General features: G+C 42.0%; 1 protein-coding gene across 7 annotated transcripts in view; it reads right to left on the bottom strand.

The window, feature by feature from the left end:
* Window positions 1-21,486: 21,486 nt before the first annotated feature.
* The window catches only part of STS (steroid sulfatase), a 111,358-nt gene continuing 108,193 nt past the window's right edge, over window positions 21,487-24,651 (bottom strand). For all 7 annotated transcript variants that reach the window (XM_081197072.1, XM_081197075.1, XM_081197074.1 and 4 more), the window contains one exon: window positions 21,487-22,545. In XM_081197072.1, the coding sequence (XP_081053198.1) occupies window positions 22,166-22,545 (380 nt within the window). In that variant the 3' untranslated portion in view covers window positions 21,487-22,165. The remainder of the gene's footprint in view (window positions 22,546-24,651) is intronic.

Below are 24,651 nucleotides of genomic sequence, written 5' to 3'. Positions count from 1 at the left end.
AGGACAGGATATAGGCTATCAAGGTACATCCTGAAGATTGACACCAAAATAAAATATACTGCTATCCTAGGGACAGGCTGGCTCCAATCATCAAGTTATGCCAGTCTCCTATTAAATTTGCCTTGAACAATTAGGTTTTCTGTTCCATAGAAATCACAGCACCATAATTTTCTTTCTTTATTTTGAGCTAAATCGAGGGTTAAGAATAGTAGCAGAATACCAGAACTGAAGGGAAACAAAGATGTGCTTGCTCTAATTTGTATGAAATAATCATTAAAGCCTCTTTGGAGCAGGTGGGGGGATAATCAACTCAAACTTACAGTCCAATGCATATATTAGCAATGGCTAGTTATTAATCTTATAACCTTTTCTAATTAACAGTGTAAACTCTAAAATGAATACAAATGGAAACTATCCAAGGACAAAATCTACTTTAGGCAAGCTTCTGTTTGGAAACATTTATTCCACTTATCTCTAAATAATAGCTTTCAAAGGGGGGGAAGCCTGATTGCAAAAGAGCAAAGGCTGTAAACCTTACCCCATATACCTGGGAATAAGCCCCATTGAATTCCAATAGGACTTCTCAGTAGACATGGTTAGGATTGTGCTGTAGTCTTAAAACTTGTTTCAGGGATTGCTTGTCAAATCTGAATTTATTGTTTTAGCTATACATGTTTCAAACACACAAAGTCAAGAAACAAATCACTAAGTTTTGTTAGAATGGAGGTAACTGGCAGACCTAGCTGGCAACTGTGGTATACCCATACCAGGCCCTCTTTTTGGGGGCAGATCTTTCTTGATATTACTGCTGAGCAGTGGCATAGCATGGGGCAGAGCCACAGGGGCAGTTGTCACGGGTGCAAAATTGTTAGGGGCACAAAAATTAAACTCCCGGTACTGCCTCAATACAGCTGTGCACTTCTGTTGCCAGGCTTCTTTGAACATGGCTTCTCAATGTGAACTAGGAAGTGACCTCTCCAGACAACAGAAAGACTCTTTTTTTGTTATCTCTGCAGCTGCAATCTCCTGGGTGATGCAGAAAGTGTTTGGCAGTTAAATGTGCATGTGTACTCTGTTTTCCTCCCTCCACTCAGCCCCGGGCAGTGGCAACACACGCTACGCCACTGCTACTGAGTAACAGCAGGTTGTTAGGCCAGTACAGTTTTATTTCCTCTAGAGATGAATGGACCAATTAAAGTCCATTCTGTTCTGTTTCTGAGTGACGTTTCAATGGAAAATCCTCAACAACCAGCCCAAAAACACACACTTAAATTTTTTTGAAATAGAACAAGGGTTAATGCCGCCACTGTTTTACAAGGAAAGCTCCCTTTATCTTCTAACAAGTGATTAGCAATGCCAGAACTGGGACTGACTCATTTTGTGATCCAAAATTTGAAACTGCACATGTAGACTTCAGTGAATGGGGGGAGGGGGGTTCCAGCACTAGAAGCTGTGTGTGTACACCTGTTCACATTCCTGATCCCATCTCAGATGTGTCCATGGAAACCTGCTTCCATATGTGCATCATATTTGCTGCTTGGCTAAAAAACGTGGTTTTGGGGGAGATAAACACTTTGAGCCATTTGTGACATGCAAAATATTATGTCAACCCTAACTGATTCAAGTAAATTGTAGTCAATTGGGGAGAGGGTCACAGCTGATTCATCAGTGTGCGGCTTTGGAAAACACAGGCTTTCAGTATAATAAACCTCAGGTTTGTCACAGGGAGTTGATTAAAAACAATTATCTACTTTATATACTATCAGCGATAAGGGGCGATAATGAAAATGACATCGTCAGAAGACAGTTATGCTGAATAAAAATTATCCCACTTCCTTATATACATTGTTAATCTCAATGGATGCAAAGGGAAATTTCGCTTTGTGCCAAAATGTCATCTAAGTGCAACTTGAATGGAGTAGCTGTATTTGTCTATTCCAGGAAAATAAGGAGTCTTGTGGCTCTTTAAGTAAAAAAGAAAGAAATAATATTTCCATGCTTGTTCCAGATTAGATTTCATACATCACAAACACATCACCGTTTCTCACGCTGATCACTTCTGAAAGGTTGAAACAAAGTTAACATAGGATATTTTAATGTACTGTTCCAGAATCCAAGCAGTGGGTGGCACTGTGGAATGCTTACACAAGGGATTATACACTCAGAATTCTGTTACCCACCCACATTTTTTGAGGACGTCAGGCTGATACCATCAATAATATGTGGGCAGTTTTGTGGCACAGGGTCACTATTTTACTGAATCAGATGGAAGGAATGGCTCACAACTCTTAAACTATGTCTAGGAACCATTATCTATTGCACTTGTGTCTTGATGGCTACTGCAGGGATGCGGCTGGCTACTGCAGAAAACTGAATAATAATAATAATAATAATAATAATAATAATAATAATAATAATAATAATAATTTATTATTTATACCCCACCCATCTGGCTGAGTTTCCCCAGCCACTCTGGGCGGCTCCCAATCAGTGTTAAAAACAGTACAGCGTTACATATTAAAAACTTCCCTGAACAGGGCTGCCTTAAGATGTCTTCTGAATGTCAGGTAATTATTTATCTCTTTGACATCTGATGGGAGGGCGTTCCACAGGGCGGGCGCCACTACCGAGAAGGCCCTCTGTCTGGTTCCCTGTAGCCTCACTTCTCGCAATGAGGGAACCGCCAGAAGGCCCTCGGCGCTGGATCTTAGTGTCCGGGCTGAACGATGGGGGTGGAGACGCTCCTTCAGGTATACAGGTATATATGAATGATGACCTGGATGGTCAGATCCAATATGGCTGATCTTCAGTTCCTAATAACTGCAACAGGTATGCAGAAACTTAGTTGTATTAAGCCGTCAATGCTGTGAAATCTCTCTCACTTCAAAGCTTCTGGTATAAATATGTGTAAATAAATCATATTTCAAAGACACTGCAGACTCCACCATGCCTCATTTCCCCCTTGGTTGAGTGCCGAGACCCCTCGTAATCTTGTGCACCGCTTGGCAGAGATTGGAGTGTTCATATGTTTTGTTCTGGAAGAATACCTGGGAGAACTGTACTTACAGAGAAGTTTCTGAAAAAGAGGAGTTTCCCATCAATATGCCAGAAACAAACGATATAACCAGTGTGACGTCCTTCGAATATGTTAGTTGATGCCTTGCCCCCAGGGGAAAGTATGCAAACCTTTCATTCTGGGTGTCATGGCAACTAGAGGTGCAAAATCAATTACAGACTCAGCTCAAAGGATCGGGTTGTCATGCGGCATTTTTAAGAACACTTGGATGGCTTCTCAGATATAGCCATAGATGTTAAATTGAGGCTGGTGTTTCTTGTTTTCTTAGGGTGTTCCAGGTGGGCCTTAGAACTCCCCCCTCTCTTTAACACTATACCACGTCACTCAGGAAATCATGTTAATTCTTTATGGTAAGAATGCTGCACAGTTAGTGGTAGCGGCTGATGATGCTACTTGCCACAGAGTCTGTGCAATTATATGGGGGAACTATCTAGTGAATCGCTGGGACACGGGTGGCGCTGTGGGTTAAACCACAGAGCCTAGGACTTGCTGATCAGAAGGTTGGCGGTTCGAATCCCCGCAACAGGGTGAGCTCCTGTTGCTCGGTCCCTGCTCCTGCCAACTTAGCAGTTCGAAAGCATGTCAAAGTGCAAGTAGATAAACAGGTACCGCTCTGGTGGGAAGGTAAACGGCGTTTCTGTGTGCTGCTCTGGTTCACCAGAAGCGGCTTATTCATGCTGGCCACATGACCCGGAAGCTGTACGCCGGCTCCCTCAGCCAATAAAGCGAGATGAGCGCTGCAACCCCAGAATCGGTCACGACTGGACCTAATGGTCAGGGGTCCCTTTACCTTTACCTATCTGGTGAATCACAAGCACCAGTCCATTAGTGCCAACCTCCCCCTTCCAGCTGAATTCTGCCAGCCACAAGTGAAGTGGCTCACCAGGTAAGGCAAAGCCACAACACTAGCTTCCTGTCAGGTGGGTCCCAATGCAGTGCAGAGGTTGGCACAATGCAAATAAACCAATGGAGGCAATCTGGCCACCACCACAGCGACCTCCCCATCTTCCCTCCCTGCCCCGCTCTTCTCAGTAAGCAGTAGTAACCCACCTGTTGGGAAGTTAACAAAGTGGCTCCAGCAGAGCAAGGGAACATTTCAAGGAACACCCCAATCCTCATTATTGTTCCCATCACTGAGGAAAACAATGTGCATATTGTTGCTAAAGGAAACGAATGCATTGATAATAGAACAAAGGCATTTATTTTTTGCAAAATGCCCCAGACTTCTAGAACATGGGGCAGGGGAGGACCTTTCTTTTATGCCCTGCTTACCACCCGCTCCTTTTGTAAGAAATACCTGTTTTCAGATACATTAACTCTGCAACGTTTCTGGTCAATCAAACTGACAATGACAAAAATAACCTCTCATTTCAAGCATACAAAGTCATATCAATCAACTTCATTTTTTTCCATGGTTCTTTAAGAATTTTAATCCTGCCGACATGAACACAAAAGCTATTTCTAGGGCACTCTGATTACAGAGAACTCAACGTTTTTGACATGCTGAGCACAAAGTTGAGAGAATAAATCCTCTTCAAATGCTTGCCGAATCTTTGCAATCCATATGCATTTAAAGATATTGAACAATTTATTGACAGCCACTGCATCAGGGCTGACAGTTTTAAGGACATAATTCCAAACATATAAAAGACGACTTCTCCAGGAACAACTGTGGAAGAAGTACAAATTGAAGAGAAAGCTCTGCACTGGCGTGTTTAAACATTTCTAGAAAGCGGAATTGTTTGAGGTGAAATATGACTAGAATGCTTTCGTTGTTACTGCAGTTCTGTGGGGCACACCAACTTTTCCTCTGCTCGCAACTCAGGTTTTTCCCAAGAGACCCACACTGGCACGTTTTACAATATGAGTCTGCTTGAGAATCAACAGTGCTGCCCCAATACATTTGACTGCCTGAAACGACACATCAGATTGCTAATGGGCAGAGGTGTCTCTTTGCCCAGCTTTTCCAACTAAGCTGACCTTCTGCCAGCCGCTGCCAATGGAGTGACACAAGAATTACTTCATTGGTGCCAACCTCTCCTTTCCACCTAGCAATAATGCAGGTAGCATGTAGTTCTGCTGATGGGATTCTAGCTGATGGGATTCAGCAGAAAGCCCCCAAATGGTGTGTTCAAAAGACAGGGAGTGGCCAGGGCTGATCTGGCCCAGAATCTGTTGGGATCTGAGCTGGTCTCATTGCCCATGTATGATGGCAAGGGATTTGATCTGGGCATCAAGTCCAGCCTAGCCCATTCATCTGCTTACTGTCTTCTCACACCTTCCACCCTGGAAGTCATCTGCAGTGGCGGACCTTGGAATCTCAAAATTCAGCGCCACCAAAATTCAGTGCCCTCCCCACCTGTTGCTTTCCATTCTTAATTATAGTTGTGGTGTCTCCTGCAGGGACCCTGAAGCTCTGCACCCAGTCCTACAGAACCAGTCACAATCCCCTAAATCTGCCTCTGACCTTCTGTGGCATCACCACTCCATACAGTCCTGTCAGTGGAAAGGAAATGTTTGGAATGTATTCAAAAGCTGGTTCCAGTCCCCATATTGTGAATATGACTACTAATGTAATACACATGTAATCATTTCTATCGGAACCTTTCTCTCTCCCTTTCGGAGGTGGAGGAAAGCTTTACTTACTACATAGCAAGGTTTCCAGTTCCCACATTCTAGGAAGCATTTCATTTTCATGAGAGCGAGCTTGTGACCAATTGCCTGATTCTATGTGCTCTATGATGAGGCCATGGTACGGAAAAAAAGGACAATTGTTTCTGTATGCATGGCGGCTGGAACCTTCTGCTGGAATCAGGGTGCTGGCAGCTTCACAGTTTGACACATTTACTACAATTAATTTCAATTAGGAGCAGCAAATGTAAATGAATGTTGAAACACAGTCAACGTACCCATGTGCTGTGTCTCTCATCATTAGACATGATTTTCATTCGAGGCAATTAGTAGAACTTGTAGACAGTGAATTATCTCTTCTAAACAATCAGAGACATTGGGTAAGCTTCATGGTATGACAATCTTTAAATAAATTAATATGCTGCTAAACTTTATAATGAAACTTGATGTGCCCGTGTTATTATTGTTAAGATAATTAGTAATGCATAAGAAAGAGGGAACTTCAACTTTCCTTGTGTGTCCATGTTCTCCATTTCAGGGCTTATGAAAAAGTGATTACACACACACACATTTTGAGCATATTATTTCAAGGCTCCCATCTTGCAGGTTCTCCATCTGCATTTACTATCTGTAGGATTGATTAGTGAGGAAAGCAGCTAGTTTATGTGGTTAATTAGGGCTAAATGGTCCTTCCAGCATCATTTATCTGGGTCAGGTTGCAACCTCAAAGCCACAGTGCTATCCCTTGTTAAATTCACTGTCCTCTGCAATGAAAATAATGCAGGCAATGTAAAAATACGACACGTGATGTTATTGCTGCTCTGTGCCAGCTTTTAGAATTATGCAGGGTGTCCCCCCTTCCCTGGTGAATGTAAGTTATGTGCCAGAACTGACTTCAGCTTATAAATATAGATGAACTCTTGACACAATAGACACTAATGTGGACTAATATAAATAGAATTTCTTTCTAGTTTTTTTTTAATAAATGAAATGGATTTTACCTCTTCTTGAGTAAAAAGCAGAGGAAAGGCTCTACACTGATTACAATACAAACTCTTGTTTAATCCAGCTATCCCAGCTAAAATCATGGTCTGTATTTACATAATTTTTTAAAAAATGTCACAGGTTTGCAAGGGTTATACCTCACCTTTCTGAGCAGAAGTCCTCCCAGAATAGTCTCAACTGCAGTTTTTTTAAAACCAACCAATCAATACACCTATACAACATATAGAACAGTTAAATATCAGATTACACAAAAGCAGCAATGATTTGGTGGTGGTGGTGGTGGGGAATATGTCATCATGAACCATCATGAACCATAGCATTGTCTTAACAATGTACAATTTTTGTTTGGCCATTATAAATTAGTCATTTTCTATATCACGGGTGGCCAATGTGTGGGGTGTGTGTGTGGTTGTGGTTCCAGATCTACTGCTACTCTAGCATGCACTCAATTAACTTATGCAGTCCGTTGTGTCTTGAACTGGTTGTGCCTCTAGCCTAGTTAGCCAGGGAGAATACGAACAGTAGACTTGTGCAAGGATTTTTTTTTCTTTGAGTGCTACACATTTTTCATAATATTCATTTTGTTATTAATTTACTAAAGCTTCATTTGTTTTATTATTCATTTATTCATTCATTCATTCGTTGACACTGCATTCATTCTCGTACTTCCATTTGTCTTACTTTCACAGTTTTCTGGCTGTCATGTGTAACAGTGTTGGCAAAAGAAGGCAATGTATTACCTTATTTATTTAGTTAGACATATATATATACCATTTAACTGCAGTCATCTCGAAGCAAAGTAGCAGCTCCAGTCTATAACTGGGTGGTGGATTCTCAGCAGCACAGTTTTTCTCCCGAATGCCCCAGAAATGGTGTTTGCCAGGGGAAAAAAATGATAGTTTGTTGTCTGATCAATATTTCCAAGTACCCTATGCCACAGAATACCACTAGGTGTGAGGCATTTCAGATCAAAAATGGCAGCCACCACAAAAATAGTGACTGCTAGTGGGACTAACATATTTCCTCAACAAAATGCCACAGAACAATGAAAGGCCCATTTTTATTATGGGGGAAGGGGATGGCAGCCTCCAGAAATGGCTGCCAAAGTTAGAAATGGCTACCAAAGTTAGTATTATTACCTCTACCAAAATAAGGGAGGTCCTTCAGTTCTTAAATTGTATGACTGGAAATCCTTGACAGAAGTCCCATATTATTCCTTAATTCTTCCATGCATTCATTTTGGAATGGATAGAAATGAAACTGTGAGCACACCTATACAAAGGTGTGCAATACCTTAGAGTAGGTACTGTAGGTAGTACATGTTATGTACTGAAGTTCTCACCCTGGGTCAGCAGGGGGATACTGTAAATATCCTTTTTCAGCTGTGGGCCAGTCCACCATTACTCAGACCATGTGGTGGGCCGGACTATATTTTGAAAAAAAAAAAAATGAACGAATTCCTATGCCCTACAAATAACCCAGAGATGAATTTTAAATAAAAGCACACATTCTACTCATGTAAAAACACGCTGATTTCTGGACTATCCAGGGGCCGGATTGAGAAGGTGATTGGGCCGCATCCAGCCCCTGGGCCTTAGGTTGCCTACCCCTGCGCTAGATCTTCTGCAGGGGTTGCCATGAATGTGATGCTCTCACTGCTTATGATATCAGTTCCACATGGTGTTCATGGATGGTGTTCACATGTTTTAAGCGATCAGGATGCTTGCCAGCTATAGCCTTATATCCTTGAAATATAGCACGGAAAAATGTTTTGGATCTTACTTCTCATGCTTAATTACCAAATTCTATAAATATTCTATTGTAATGCGCTAACAAACAACGTCTTCATTTTCTTGGCAGTTCTTCAACGATCCTCCATAATGTTCTCAGTAACATGGAAGCATAACAAACCACAAGCAAGAGTTGTGAATGTGTGGCTTGTACAAGAAGATAATGAAGAGTTGTGCCTGGGATGTCAGAGCAGATACTACATGCATCTCTCTCCTCACCCTGCTCTTCTGCTTTGCTTTCTCAATAAATCTAGATCAACTTCTGCATACAGAAGTCCGTATGGCTTGGCTTATATTTTATTCTAAGTTGTCTCTCTTCATTCATATAGATATATGTTTTCTTCCTTGCTTGTTCAGGTCTCTGACCATTTTGGGGGGTATTTTTATCTTCCTGGTGTTGATGTCCTTATCTTTCCACCATAAAGTCAAATATGCTTTGTTTTCATGGAACAAGGATTTATTCTGATGGTGGCAAATGCTCATCTTAGCAAGTTTCTTACTGTGTATATAGAAGAACGTCTTTTCATTTTTCATTTCACCCTTTGTTTTCCTTGGGTGATTTGTTTCAATGAGCTGGCGCTCCTTATTCTTACTCTCCTTTTGAAAGCATTTTTTTGGTATACAGGTAGAGTACTGATTGGCAGTGCCATCCCTTAGACAGTTTGTGAGGAAGGAGGCAGACAGATGGGGGTGGGGGTCTGACTGAGGGTGAACTGGCGTTAGTGGGGCAGCAACTGCTTATAAGAACTCCTTGGGCAAGGGGTGGCATCGCTGGAAAAACCTCTCCTATTATGTTGCTTTAACAATATTCTCTAAGTCCTGACTTGCTCCCTGGTTCTCAGTGACAAACAGTGCTTTTTCTGGGGGGTATGCAGGGGTACGCATACCCCTAAACATTTTGTGAATCTTTGTACTTTTGTCCATTGACTATATTTATTTTTCCCAATTTGAACTATAAAATGGTGATTTTCTTGAGTCAAAATGAGAGTAGCTCTAAACATCTTTTTTAAAAGCACTGGTGACAAATATGTTGTTTCCTTTACCTCTGAAAATACTAAGATAAAACTGAAGACCCACCTAGCACCACATCTTGTTCTTATACTAGCCAGCCAGCTACAGATAGGGAGCCTAGCAACAGAACTCTATGAAATTGTGATTTCCAGCAACTGGTATTCAGAAACATTCTGCCTCTAACAGTGGATGTAGAAAATAGCCATTATGGCTAGTAGCCAGCTTTATCCTCCATGGATTTGTATAACAACAACAACAACAACAACAACAACAACAACAACAACAACAACAACATTTATTATTATTATTATTATTATTATTATTATTATTATTATTATTATTATTATTATTTATACCCCGCCCATCTGGATGGGCTTCCCCAGCCACTCTGGGCAGCTTCCAACAAAATATTAAAATACAGCAATGCATCAAACATTAAAAGCTTCCCTAAACAGGGCTGCCTTCAGATGTCTTCTAAAAGTTTGGTAGTTATTTTTCTCTTTGACATCTGGTGGGAGGGCGTTCCACAGGGTGGGTGCCAATACCTACAAGGCCCTCTGCCTGGTTCCATGTAACTTGGCTTCTCACAGTGAGGGAACCGCCAGAAGGCCCTCGGCGATGGACCTCAGTGTCAGGGTAGAATGATGGGGGTGCTCTTTTAAAACGATGTAGCAAATAATTAAATAAATACAGGGGGTGGATTTGGCAGTGTGAAACTGACACTCAGGTTTTTTGTATCTGGAGCTACTTACTCGTATCAGACAGTCAGCTATATAAATTATATCTTGGTGATAATTTCAGTTAGGTTTCATCACTTTCTCCTTACAATAAGCTATTCCTTCCCCGAGGCCTCCTTTCTAAGCAATGCATAGAGTGCTTTTTCTGATAGTAATCCTGATTTCAACTCCCCCTCCACTTAGTCCTACAGAGTAGACCGACTCAGGCATCGCATTGAAACAGAAATTCTAGAAGTGGAAATCTTTCATGTTTCTGAATCCCTGCTTACAACATAATGTCTGAATTGCAGGCACCTGGATCTTCTTACAGACCACTCAAGATCTATTGATCTGTTCGCTTTGCACCTCTTGTTTTGACCTCAAAGTGGCTCATTACATTCATAAAGAACAACAGATACGTTAAAAATCCTGACATTTTAAAAATAAAACCATCAAAGAAACAGAGGTGCCAGGGCAAATTGGATCAAGAAGTTAGACATTCTGAATGTTAAGAGGTACAGATAAATAAATGCCTGAAACAAATAAATAAGGTGTTTTCTTTGCACCATTTCCTGATTTTAATTCCCAGAAGTTGCTCTTTGCTCTGTCAAGCCCAGCTCTACCTTTAAGGGAAAAGTGAGGCAGCCACTTCAGGCATCGGATACTAGATGGTTGAGAGCAGCATCAAGGGGTTTGAGGACAAAGATTGGTTTGCCAATGCAGCCTACTCTGTACTAGCCTACCGCCCTCAGGTGCAATGGACATTCTCCTGACACCAGTGTTGAATTTGATTGAAGTGAAATTCCACTCTTGGTATAGGTAGCTTTTATACATGTGCCCTAAGGAGGCTAGATCTTGTTTTTTAGGCAGGTGATCTATTGAGAAAAGCATATAGACTCCTTCTGGGTATATCTGTTTCTGTTCTGCATGAGGCAAAAATAATATGGATCATTACTTTCAGTTGTGAAAAGTAAGAGGAAATGTTTTTTCAGAAACCAGGGTGCTTGAACCTCAGTCTGCACCACACTGCCCCTCCGATGCCTTGTGCTTTTACCTTAGTTTTTTTTAAAAAAAACCACCAACCCTATTAATTGTAAACACACACACACACCCAACAACAACAAACCCACCCCCACAAAACAGGCGACAAATACAAAGAAAAATGACTGTTTGATTTGTGATTGTTGATTGTCTGGGGTAGCAATAAAGTGGAAAGCAAAATATGCTATAAGTCAAGTATGTGCTTATTTGCTTGACATATCAAAAATTTAATGCCACAGATTTAACAGAAATATATGAGACCAATTTAGCCAGCCCTAAAGAGGAAAAGACACACTAAAATATTGTAACACAAATCCTGTTGTACTATGTCAAGTGAAAATAAATATTCAATCTTAGACTCACTTTCTTGGGAGCAAATTCCATTGAATCCAATGGGCCTTCCTTCTCAGTAGACATGATTAAGATTCAGTATTAACCGCTCACTAAAATTCAGTTGAAATGTTTGTTTTTGATGGCTTGAAGTTATTATATGGTGGCATCTATCTAATGTTACACCCCCACATACTTGAGTAAAGATTGGAGAGAGAGACTGACAGGAAGTTGTAATGTACTGAATGAAAGACACAGAATTCTGAGTTTTATACTTGACTTTCAAGAAGGTACATTGATGGGCTCTAAGCACATGCGTTCTGTTTTTCTCACTCCTTTTTAGGTGCAAGTTCAACAGATGCTGATTCAAAGTATAGCCCACTGTCTGTCAGATGTTTTAATGCTTCCCCATGCTCACAACTTGTATATTTATATAAAACATGCCTGTTTCATAAAATGAAGCATTTGCATGCACAGGCACAGCAGAAGAACCAGTAAAAAAACCCATTAAAAATGGATGATTGTTCAGTGAGGTTGATTCTGGATTAAGGACCGTCCTATAGCATGCATTAAATAGGTGTGACCCACCAGGATCATCACAGTGGGGATTGCTATGGCCCATCAACCCCTGTGTGGGCATCCAGACAGAAGCTTGTTCCTTCTAGACCCCTTTAGCAGGATAACCCATTCTTTGGGGGTTTGAGGCTTCTGAATCCCTCCTCACTGCCTTGACTAAATCCATCCCAATGCTTTATCTGCCAACTGAGCTGCCAAGACCTCATGTGCTCATTATTTATGTCCCGGATGGGAAATCTCCTGTCAGATTCGTTCTCAAAGTTTGTTCACAAAGACACCACCACCATCTCCTGTGATTGGCTAAAGCTGCATGGTGGCCCCATAATCCCTAGGGCCGGCATAGGAGGGCATGATACCCCACCAGCCATTTTAATCCCTTGCCCTGCCCTGGTGGCAAGTCTTACCATACCACAATAGCCACTTCCTCGAGAGAAGGTAGTAAGCGGTCTTTTGAATTCTCAAACCTCTTCACAGATATTGTCTTAGTCATCCTTACAACTCTATCACTGTGTTCTGCTGTGTGAGGACCTCCAGCATCTATTGCCTTATTAGGAGGTTTTTTGTGTGAAATATAGAAATCAGGCCTTTAGGGTTGTGGCACCTACCCCTTGGAATTCCTTCCCATTCAACATTAGACAGGCACCATCTCAGTTTTCTTTTCAGCATCTAATGAAGACTTTTATCTTCCATCATTAAATCAAATTATCATAGTGGATGACATCTATATTTTACTTTACCACAAGCGTAGAGACTTTGAGCCCTAAAATAGAAATGTGAAATGAGTCCTTGGGTTTTGTCACAGCACATCTAGTCGATGGCTGAAAACATAAATCTCCCTTTCTATGATAAGAATAAAAAATTAAAATAGTCAGCTAAGGAACAAAATGTCTGTTTGCATGGATGAATGGATGGCATCACTATGACTCCTGTTTATAATTAATGTTAACAGCTAATGTAAATTTGAAAAGATCTTAATTTACTACTGGCCAAACTCTATTCTGTCTGAAATAACTCATCTTAGTGCCCCAATTAAAATGTTGGCATACTGAATGATTAGAATGACCTTAAAAACAAATTGCTTGACCTACATAATTGCAGCCCTTCTTTAAAATTCTGTCAATAATATCTTCTATAATGATTTCAAAGGCACACGAGCTAGTATAACTTCTTAGATCCTTAAGCAGCTAAGCACAACAAATTTACTCTATGCTAGTGCCACTGAAGTTAATAATACTATGATTATTCGAATACAGTGGTACCTCAGGTTACATACGCTTCAGGTTACAGACTCCACTAACCCAGAAATAGTACCTTGGGTTAAGAACTTTGCTTCAGGATGAGAACAGAAATCGTGCTCCAGCGGCGCGGTGGCAGCAGGAGGCCCCATTAGCTAAAGTGGTCTTCAGGTTAAGAACAGTGTCAGGTTAAGAACGGACCTCTGGAATGAATTAAGTACTTAACCCGAGGTACCACTGTAGTGGGTTAAGTCCTTTCTGTTCCACCATGCCAGGTTCTGCCAATATATTCTGGTGTATTTATCTTCTTCTCCATAAACAGTATTTGGAACATATCATACTGGGAAAGTCCCCGATTTCTTATTCAGAGATATAGCATATTTTTTGTCAAGTTGCTGCCACTTACATTCTTCAAGCTGTATCTGACAGTCTTCTTGTTAGTGCAAAGAGTTATGTCTTCCTCTTCTCTCTGTGTGTAACCTGAAATCCTTTCTGGGAGTTCCCTCAACACTCTGGAGCAGATTGTGGGCAGTGGGGAGAGCTCATGGGGCATGTGGAGAGAGAAAAGGAAGAGGGGAAGTCCCATTGGTAGACAGAAGTCCCTGCAGTAAAGGGACAACTCTGTTGGATAAAAAACCCATTGTTTATTCCAATTGCAACATGGCCAAAATGCAGAAGAGATTATCCATTTCTCCGGTGAATACTCATGCAAGCAGAATGAGTTGATCCTATGAAAGGCCTCACTCCCTGATGGTCCTTTAATTCTACAAGCATTAATTTCCCCATTTGAGCTCTCCACTTCAAAAGGATGGCCAGAGAAACACTGACTGTGGAGCTAAAGGCCACATTGAGGGGTGCACATGCACAGGGACAACTGGAAACCATGTTCCTTTATCATTGTGCAGCAGATACTGAAGCTTCCAAGACCTAATCCTCAGGGATAGCATTGCTATGCCTAGACCAGACGCAGGAATCTGTGAATCTCTTTGTGCTGCTGGCTACAAATCCCATCATCCCTGACCACTGGCCATGTTTCCAGTGGAAGTACAACAACGTTGGGTGGATTACAGGTTCCTCATCTCTGCTAGGGTTTAAGAAGAAGAGGAGTTTGGACTTGATATCCCACCTTTCACTCCCCTTAATGAGTCTCAAAGCAGTTAACAATCTCCTTTCCCCTCCTCCCCCACAATAAACACTCTGTGAGGTGAGTGAGGCTGAGAGACTTTAGAGAAGTGTGACTAGCCCAAGGTCACCCAGCATTTAAGAGTCTGACTATAAAATTTAAGGTATGGATGTTCAATCAGCTTAGTCCAAATTATTTCACAGGAAACTGATAAGAACGGATACAGCCAGAAAACAAAACTGGAGAAGGAAAGTCTAGGACAACTTGTGTTATGTTTTCATTCATTAGGATGTCAAATACCGTACTATTACTGTTCCAATTTTATATAGTGAAGGCCCGATGAGTGTATTTCCACTGTTCCCCTCATGCAATGGTATTTGTGGGGGAACACTTTAACAAATTATGCATATTTCTTCATATTATTTCTTATGAAGATGAACAGTCAACTGAAGTTGCTTTTTTCAATATAATTTGTTTGTTGATACATTTAGGTTTCTATCTATGGTATAGAACCCTTGTATATTCCAGCAATTGTTGATTTAAACAGTGAAGTGGGGGGAACGAAATATAATTCGCTGCTTGCACAGTTCACATGAAAGCAGTTGTTTGGTCTTTGTGAAAACACTTTTGTCATTGTCATGAATTTCCAGAGAGGGCAGGATGCCATCTAGCTTCCAGGGACGCCTGCTCATGACAGCATCTCATTGAAAGATAATCAAAGAGGGTTGCCGTTCAGCTGCATAAATCTCAGCGCCTCAGAAAGGATCACCATTCATTTTTAGCAATCATCAGAATGAAGACGGCTGGAACACCGAGATGGTCCTTCGGCAAAGTAATATGTCTCTTAAAAGCCAGTGAATGATGAGATGACAATGAATTGCTGCACTTTTCATATGTAGCTGACAGAGGGGTGCTATGGCCTGGATTTCCTATTCCTAACCATCTCTCCGGAGCTTAAACACTTACATGGACAAGGGCATTTATCAAATGTTCCCAACATGTTATCTAAGATCAACTCTTGCAGACTCTTGCCAAGTAGCAATAGATTGTGTTCATTTTCTTAGCCTCCGTTACAATTCTTCCTTTTCTAAAAATGAAAAGGAACTGCTGAAGACATAAACATTTGCATATCAAAAACCCTTAGAATAATCATTTTATTCATATCAAACCAGGCAACACATATGCAAACATACACATCCTTTTAAAAATTTGGATTTATTCAACAGTGGCGAAGCATGAAACCGTTATTGTTATTCTATTTGACTAATTAATATTTAATTTATTTCTTCCCTTCATCTTTCCATGTTGAATGTCACCACAGCACAAATCCACACCACTTGCTCTTTAAAATATTGATATTGTGTTTTGCATTTGCTTTATTGTCTAGTTCTTCATAATACTTGTATTACATTGGTATGTCGGCGCAAGGGAGGGCATTAGACATGGAAGGTTTTGAATTATTTGAGTGTATGGGAGAAAAATCATTCCTATAAAATGGCAATTAAATTTATTTTATAAGTTTGCATTTCACAAGGTGAGAAAAAAGTATTTATAATAGCAATGAAGAAGAAATTGAGGTTTCTGAAGAATATTATTTAGTCACTTTGAGTGATATCTAACTAAGTCGTACTTGGAATAGCTTAAATCAATTGATTTCAATGGCCCTGCTGTATGGCTAAGTTTGGTTCTCACCCATTATTTATTTGCTTTCAAAGTTCTATGTGGAAAAAGAATGTCACTTGGTTGGCTGCATAAGCTCATTGTAGAAGTGGTTGCAGTCCTCTACAGAAAAAAGCAACAACTTCATCCAAATTCCCATGACCATGATAACCCTTTAGAAGAAGCAGGACCCCTCAGCCTATATTATTATTATTATTACCCCAGCCATTTGGCTGGGTTTCCCCAGCCACTCTGGGTGGCTCCCAGCCGAATATTAAAAACATGATATAGCATTAAACATTAAAAACTAGGTGTGCTAGTCCGGGGGGGGGGGGGAGGAGGTTACCAGGAGGCGAGGTCAGGGTCCTGGGTCGAGGGTCTGTAGTCTGTCCTCCAAGGGCAGAGTGGGGTCTGAAGTGAGGAGCTGGGCAAGGAGGGGAACTCTGGAGGTACAGGTCTGGGTGATGGCCGAAACAGCTCTTCAACGACATTGCTCCCACAACCTGGGACCGGGCTGACTAGCCTTTATCTTCTCTGAGGCCAGGGGCGGTCCCGGCCCCCAGGAGACCTGCCTCTCCTGGCCTTAAGGCGAGCACTCCTCCTGGGAGAAACCAGTTCCCTCCGCCTCTCTGCCCTGAGCCTCTGCAGCTCAGGAGAGGCTGGAGGGTTACTGGACCCAGGGGAAGGCTCACCTTCCCCTGACAGGGCTGGGAGAGGCGCACCTGCAGGCACTGTGTCATCAACCACCTCCGGAGCCAGAGTGGATTCACCTGGTGCCTGCTCCTGAGGATCCGGCAAAGGTGCAGGCGCTTCAGAAACAAGGCCCTGCTCCAGTTCAGTCGGCCCTGGAGGCGGGGACTCCTGTGCAGGCTGGGATTCCTCCGGTTCAGCCTCTGAATCGGATTCCCAGGCCATCACACCAGGGCTGCCTTCAGATATCTTCTAAAAGTAAGAGAGTTGTTTATTTCCTTGACTTCTGATGGGAGGGCATTCCACAGGGTGGGCGAGAAGGCCCTCTGCCTGGTTCCCTGTAACTTCACTTCTCACAGTGAGGGAACCGCTAGAAGGCCCTCGGAGCTGGACCTCAGTGTCTGGGCAGAATGATGGGGGTGGAGATGCTCCTTCAGGTATACAGGCCCAAAGCTGTTTAGGGCTTTAAAGGTCAGCACTATCATGGTTCTCTCAGCATAACAAGAATTTCTTTCTTCTTGGCTTAGAATCTCTAGCATGGAGCTGGGAAGACTATTCAGGGCAGGTTGCTGCAGAGGCCTTTGAAAACAATGCTTAAGAAATGCTATTCCGTGTAGGATGTCAGGAAGACCACAGGGAGAATCCACAAAACGTTTGTTTTTTGCCTAAACAAGTGCAAGTGGGTTTTCCAAAGATATACAGCTTTTGTTGTTGTTTACTTTTGTTGGATGTAAGCACAATAAGCTAAGAAGGTGCACAATGCCTTTTTTAAACACCTACTGCATCTATAGACATATAACAGCAGGAAAGCACTTACAATTCTGGCAAGAAGAGAAAACAAACATCAAGGCTGCATGTAGTCAATGGATCCTGTGATTAAATAAAGCATTCAAGCAAGCTGAATGGTCGCCACCTATGTTTCAATAGCAATATATAAAAAGACTGCATTGGTTATCCCAGAATTATTTTGTGATATTATACATACCTGCTTGGTATGCATCTGGAACAACAAGGGTTTAGATCAGAGCTTTCCAAACTTTTTATGTTGGTGCCACACTTTTTAGACATGCATAATTTCGCGACACAGTAATTCAGTTTTCCTAGCAAACCAGAGGTTAAACAAACCCCTTTCCAGCACCAGGAGGAGCGCTTTGAGTATTTGTACAACACACCTACACCCTGTAGCTGACACACTAACATGTTATGACACACAGTTTGGAAAGCTTTGGTTTAGGTTAAGGCAGTGGTTCTCAAAAGTGTGACACACCACACTGATGTGGTGGGAGGAGATGACAAGTATGGTGGTATGATTTAAGGACAATCAAACAAACATTTAAACATTCCAGTATAGTATAGTATAGTATGGTATGGTACACAGGTGGCGCTGTGGTCTAAACCACTGGACCTCTTGGGCTTGCTGATTAGAAGGTCGGCAGTTCGAATCCACACAACAGGGTTAGCTCCCGTTGCTCTGTCCCAACCTAGCAGTTTGAAAGAAAACCAGTGCAAGTAGATAAATAGGTACCGCTGTAGCCGGAAGGTAACTGGCATTTCCAAGTGCTCTGGTTTCCGTCACGGTGTTCCATTGTGCCTGAGGCAGTTTAGTAATGCTGGCCACATGACCCAGAAAGCTGTCTATGGACAAACACCGGCTCCCTCAGCCTGAAAGCAGAAATAAGTGCTGCCCTTGGCAGTCACCTTTGACTGGACTTAACCGTCCAGGGGTCCTTTACTTTCACCTACTTTACTGGTATGGTATGGTGGTGGGGGGCAGTATCCATGCATCTCTTTAATAGCATTGGCTATTTTTCTACAATTCTCCATATTGTTTTGAACAGGGTTTTTCAACACTGACAAACATGCAAGATCAGAAAAGAGAAAGGCTTCTTTGTGTTGAAGAAATGAGAATTCGTTTGTCTCAAATAAGACCAAATATACATGAGATTACACAGCAAAAGTCAGCTCTTCGAGCATGTATACATACTTAAGGTATGTAAGAGACTCATTTATAATTATATTTTGGGAATGATTCATGTTCTCATGTAGCTGCATTGCTTTCTATTTTTTTATGGATGTCCCATGAGAAAACTATAAAGTAGTTGCGTTCTGTGTTATAAATCAAGCACTGCTAGGAGTTGATTCTTTTTGTTTTCCAATTTCTTATCAATAAAAAAAGTTGGTGTAGTGCAAGAAAATTTTTCTTCTGGAAGTGTGGCACAGAGAAGAAAAGCTTGAGAACCACTGGGTTAAGGGATACTACACAAGGGCAAAAATGCACTGGGTTTTCGATGAGCAAATTGGCCTCTGTACATAACACTGTTTACTGGAAGCCCAAAGGCACAGATTTGTAGCCAGAGCAGGCACAAGACACAAGTATGTGAGGATGAACTAGGCCCATGGTTTATTAAATACAGATCTCAGCAAAGGTTTAGGCTATGAAGGAGCAGCAATGACTCTGCTCAACTTGGATGAGCCACTCACCTGCATCAAACCCCTTACCAGTCTCACTTTCTTAGGCCTTTCTGCTCTCTTTTGCAACCACTTTCTCAGCTATTACTTCCTTTTCTCCTATCCTTTCCCATCCTTTATCTTGGATAAGAACTCATCCAATAGCAACCTGTTTGTCTACCATGATATTTCTCTGTAAACTATTAAGAGAGGCTTCATAATCACAGCATCTGTCAAATTATTATGATATGGCCATTATTTTATTTCAACAAAATGAGCAGTTTTACGTTTAGACTTTTAAAATAAGTGCTTATTAATTTTGCCTTTCCCTCAGGCTGAATTCCTAGGTGCACTTATTTGGGAGCAAGTTCCACTGAACTCCATAGCACTTACTTCTGAGTAGCCATGCACTGTCCATGTCCTGAGAATTTCATTCCCAAAAGCCACTGAATAGGACCCAATAGTTTGAATAATTTACATTAGTTAGGTAAGAGATTTACAAATAGCTATGCGTTTTGGCACTCTGCACTACAAAATAATTAAAATGCCTCGTGTTGTAACATAAAGTGCTTCAGTATTACTATAACGCTGTTCAGAGATGATTGTGAATAATTAATATTATCAGCCATTCTCCAACAGCGCCAATCATCTAATGAGATATTATTCATCCTAGTCATAAGTTGATGCTTTCCCCTATTTTGTTTTCAAACTGTGAAGGAAGTATGTATGTTCATTTTCAAGTTACAAAGCCAACCCTAAAATTAGGTAGAATGAGGTGGCCACCTTCGGGGGCAAATCCTGGGTGGTGGGTCTATGTGTGCCACACAGGCTGCCCTGCTCACCCTAAACTGTCCTGTTACCTTCAAGTTCAGTGAAGGATGCTCTCCGCTTTCACCACTGTGGAAATAAAATTCTGCTGCCTGTGTAATCAGGAATTAGGGAGACGAAGCATCTTGTCCATTGCCTCAGGTAAAAAATGTTTTTTGGCAAGCCCTTGTCTTTATATAAGATGCCATTGGGTGGCGTGACACAGAAGTTAGTAGAAGGGATATGGTAACAAGGGAATAGGAATCTGGGTGACTCATCTATGAACATCCCTTCAAGTAATTTGGCCACCACAAAGACAGTCGCATTGACCCTTTGAACCTAATGCTTGATAATAGCATGTCCATTGCAGTTGATGGTCCTTAAAGGGGGCTGTGGGGAGAATGCTGTTGCACACAGGTCCTGCTTCCCAAAGGCATCTGGTTGGCTACAGTGAAGACAGGATACTGGACTAAATGGGCCATGGGCCTAATTCTGCAGGCTGCTCTGATGCTGTTATATACTTGCCCAATCTTCCAGTCACAAGATGCCCATCTAGGTAGTGCAACTGCAGTGACGTCTGAACATTCCCTTTGTTCCTAACATGTCAATGTCTTTGTCATCCGAAACCCTGAAGAACAATAATGGGTGTAAACCGCTATGTGCCATGTATATCTGTAGCATGTGGGATGAGCTGTGTTGAAAAAGCTGTGCCGCAAAGTACACTTTGAAAAGAGGTGCTCAAGACAACACTCCCTCCCAATCGTTGGACATGACAGTTGTGTGGAGCTGTGCACACTAGCCCACAACCTCACAATGATAATGACATTGGTGGTCATGTCTGACAGTACTGTAAGAAGAGTTCTTACATGTGTACATCTGTTTGCACACATAGTGCAAACATGTAGGGCCTCGTCCTGCTAGCATTGAACACGTGGCTGCGGGAGGTGCAGCTAGCAAATATCAGCATTTAGGGGCCTCCACCCTCACACTTTCTATAAACACATGATGGGGAAATACAGATGTGTCCCAAACCTAGCTTCAATTGAGGGGTGGGGTGGTATTCAACTAGATACTTAAAATAAAAGTAATGTCTCTGTGAAGTTAGTAACCTACAAGTGTTCTGAAACTAAACTATAATATGTTTGCAGAACATGGTATCATTTAGAGCAGGGGTCGGAAAGGCAAGGTTTACCTTGCCTGGGCCAGTTCACTCCAGTGGAGATCCCTCTGTGCCAGCACCCACGATTTTCGGCATCTGCACAGACACGATTTCTGGCACTGCAGAAGAAAGTCCCCACGCCGCACTGCACCAATTTAGCACAGCGTGCGGGGACTCGCCGAGCAGGCAGCTCAGATTGAGGGTGGCTTGTGGGCCGGTTAAACAACCCCTGGCCCAGGGGCTGCCTGTGGCCCCTGGGCCTTAGGTTATCGACCCCTGATGTAGAGCTTGCAGCATCATTGTGCATTTTTTCCCCTGAGGGCCCAACAAAAGTGTATACATTTTCAGAGTAAGAGGGGGTTTATCAGCATCTTCCTTTAATTGCCCAGCAACTTCCCCTCAACCAATGTCTTGGCCATTTTAATAGGGTGGAAGCAGCTGTGCCCTGCAGCCAGTCAGCCAGGCTGCCATATATTCCTACAAGAACTTGTTGGGAATGATGCTACATCATGACATGACACCAAAGCATTGTGGATAAAAAAAGATGGTGTCCCCACTGTGTTAATAATGATGCTGCTGCTTGCTCCATTCCTTAGAAACCTGCTTTTCTCTGAAAACATATACCCTTTCATCAGTCCCTCTGCAAGCATCCTTGAAAATGCACAGCCTGTTTATGGAACTGTGAATCTGAGAGAACAATCTTTGCACAGCACTAGTATCACTGAACATCACTGACTATTTGAGCAAAACCACCGAGGAGGCTCAGGAAAGGCCATATCCTCACATTTTTTTAGGCCAAAGTATGATCTGCTGCCCACCCTCATCTTGTTTATCCCTAAAGCATCGGTGTGATTGTACATTAGCGATGTCATGCTTCTGGCAATTTCTTGTTTTCTCTTGACTCATGGTCACAATAGCAAAACTGGAGGAAGGAAGAACAACAGGGCTGAAGCCAGGGCTTCCACAACATATTTTCCAGGGAAAGCTGGTTCGGAACCACGACCAGTGACTTGTTGTGGTTGCTCACTGCCTGTTGAATGACTTGAATGATTTCATGGAAACGACTCTCAGTTTCTGGTGTCAGTGGGTTTTTTTCGTCTGGGTCCTTGGAAAGATCAAAAAGCAATGGTGGGTCATGGTACGTGACTGATTTTCCATAGCAAAAACAAACATGATCATCATGGCAGCCATTGGAATCTTCTGGACTGAAATTTGGAGTGAAAAAAAATGCTTTCCAGATAGATTTACCTGTAAGAATGGAGGAAGGGGAAAGAGAAATAACCATAGAAGATACGTCACAAAGTTATATTCAGAAATGTGAACTATCAGAAATGAAAGAACACACACAGTAGCCATTTATAAAATTCTCTGGTGTGTGCATCTTTCACACAAACAAACAACGATTTTCAATGTGAAGCTATGATTTGGTTATCACCAGTTCTTGAAAATACTCAAGGGATATGTGTTTGGCAGATTTTCAGTTTGACACATGAAAGCAAGCTGTTTGGACTATCCCTTCAACCTCCCCTTCAAACCTCTTTGCGTGTTTTCACTCTCACAACCTGTGAGAAGAGGATACTGAACTAGACAGGCATTTGGTCTGAACAAGCTACTATTCACATTTATGAATATCACATTTTAATCACAGCTTCTCCAATCTCCCCAAGTAACTGTTTTTGTGTTTCAAGATCTCCAAAGAGTAAGGTTACTTGTGTACATACAGACAGGAATCTAGCACCACAGATAATGCATGCTTATTATCTACCAAGCAACTATAATGTTAATATTTTTTTCCTAAATGGTTTTGTTCAAAAATTATGATTCACTATGCAACACACAAAATGGGAGAGAAAAAAGCAGGCTTCCAGGTTAGCGCCAACGGCTAATGGCGGATTCCCTCTGAGCTCCGGAGGGAATCGGCTCTGCAGGATTCGGGTCTTGCCGCTGCTGCGACGCGGGCACCCTTAAAAATCACAGGCGGGGAAGCCTGTGAACCTGGTGACTCGGCGGACACCATTTGCGCCCCCCCCGACCCATGAAGGAGCCTTTTTAAAGGCTTCAGAACGGGGGACGGGGTGAGTGGCGCGGTGCTGAGAGTCTACTGCTTCTCCTGCGGAGTGAAGCCGCATGCCATGGTCGGAGAGCGCTGACTTCTTCTTGTGAACAATTGGACTTTAAAGCAGCAACCCGTGAGTAGTACGGAAATTGGATTTCTAAAGAATTTTTTTTTTTAAATCAGGCACGATCAGGGAAGACGCAAACAGGAAGTCCGTCTCCCCGTCTTGTAAATAATCTAAAGCAAGGACTAGCTAACTAAAGTCGAGAGGATTTTTTCCCTTTTATTGGGTAAAAGATATTAATTGCACGATTTGGCAGTTTAAGCAATTTTACTGGAGGATAAGAGCTAATTTTCGGAGCTGAGGCGCCATCCCACCCCCCCGGACCCGGGAGTGATCCGCGAGAGAGCCTGTTGGAGAGATATTGAAGAGTTTGACAGCTGTCAAATAGCTGTCAAGACGGAAAAAGCGAACTTTGTTTTCTATTGTCTCTGCTGGTTATATTTGTTAAAATTGGGCTATACTTTGTTGAAAACAAGGAAGAACTGACACAAACTAACTTGATTGTTGGATTTGAACTGGAATGAATACAAAGTAACCAAAATCCCTCTAGAGGGGGCTTTGGGACATTACAAGAATGGCTGAAGGAGGCAAAACTCAAGCTAAATTGGACAGAGTTTTCTTTCTCTTGGGAAAGTTACAAGGCCAAATTGATGTTTTGGCTACCAACGTTGCAACTCTGGACTTAACAGTAAATAAGTTCATTGAATCTGATAAGGATTTGATCCAGGAAGCCCAAGCAGCTGGACAAGAGGAGAAAATTGAGAACTCTGAGAGTGTGGAGAAAGAGACACATGTTGTTTTTGAGGAAAAGGAAGGAGGAGATATAATGTTGCAGATGGCAAAGGAGAGCCAGAGGCCTGACATGATGGTTATAAAGGAAAATAAGAACTTGATGATGAAAATTTGGTCTGAATTGGTGATTGAAGAATAGAGAGATCTCTCTCTGTGGAGATCTGAGGACCCAAGGATTATAAATTTGATTAAGGTGAAAGTTGGAGCTTTGGGGACATTTGGATTTGAAAGGAGTAAGAAACAAGATTTGGGCTCCACTTTTAAGCATGGAGGTCTGGCTGGAAGAAGCATTGTCCTCATCGGGCTAGAGCATCTCCGAGATCTGGTGTTTAATATTAAGGACTATAAAAAAAAAACCGGCAGAGAGGAACTGAAAGACAATTAAGAGCTTCGGACGTGAGATCCCCAGCCTGATAGTAGATTAAGACTGATGGACATTTGT

The sequence above is a fragment of the Podarcis bocagei genome (assembly GCF_964188305.1).
Source record: "Podarcis bocagei genome assembly, chromosome: 6".
Classification (NCBI taxonomy): domain Eukaryota; kingdom Metazoa; phylum Chordata; class Lepidosauria; order Squamata; family Lacertidae; genus Podarcis; species Podarcis bocagei.
The sequence above is the reverse complement of the archived record's forward strand: the minus strand, read 5'-3'. Positions and strand labels throughout refer to the sequence as shown.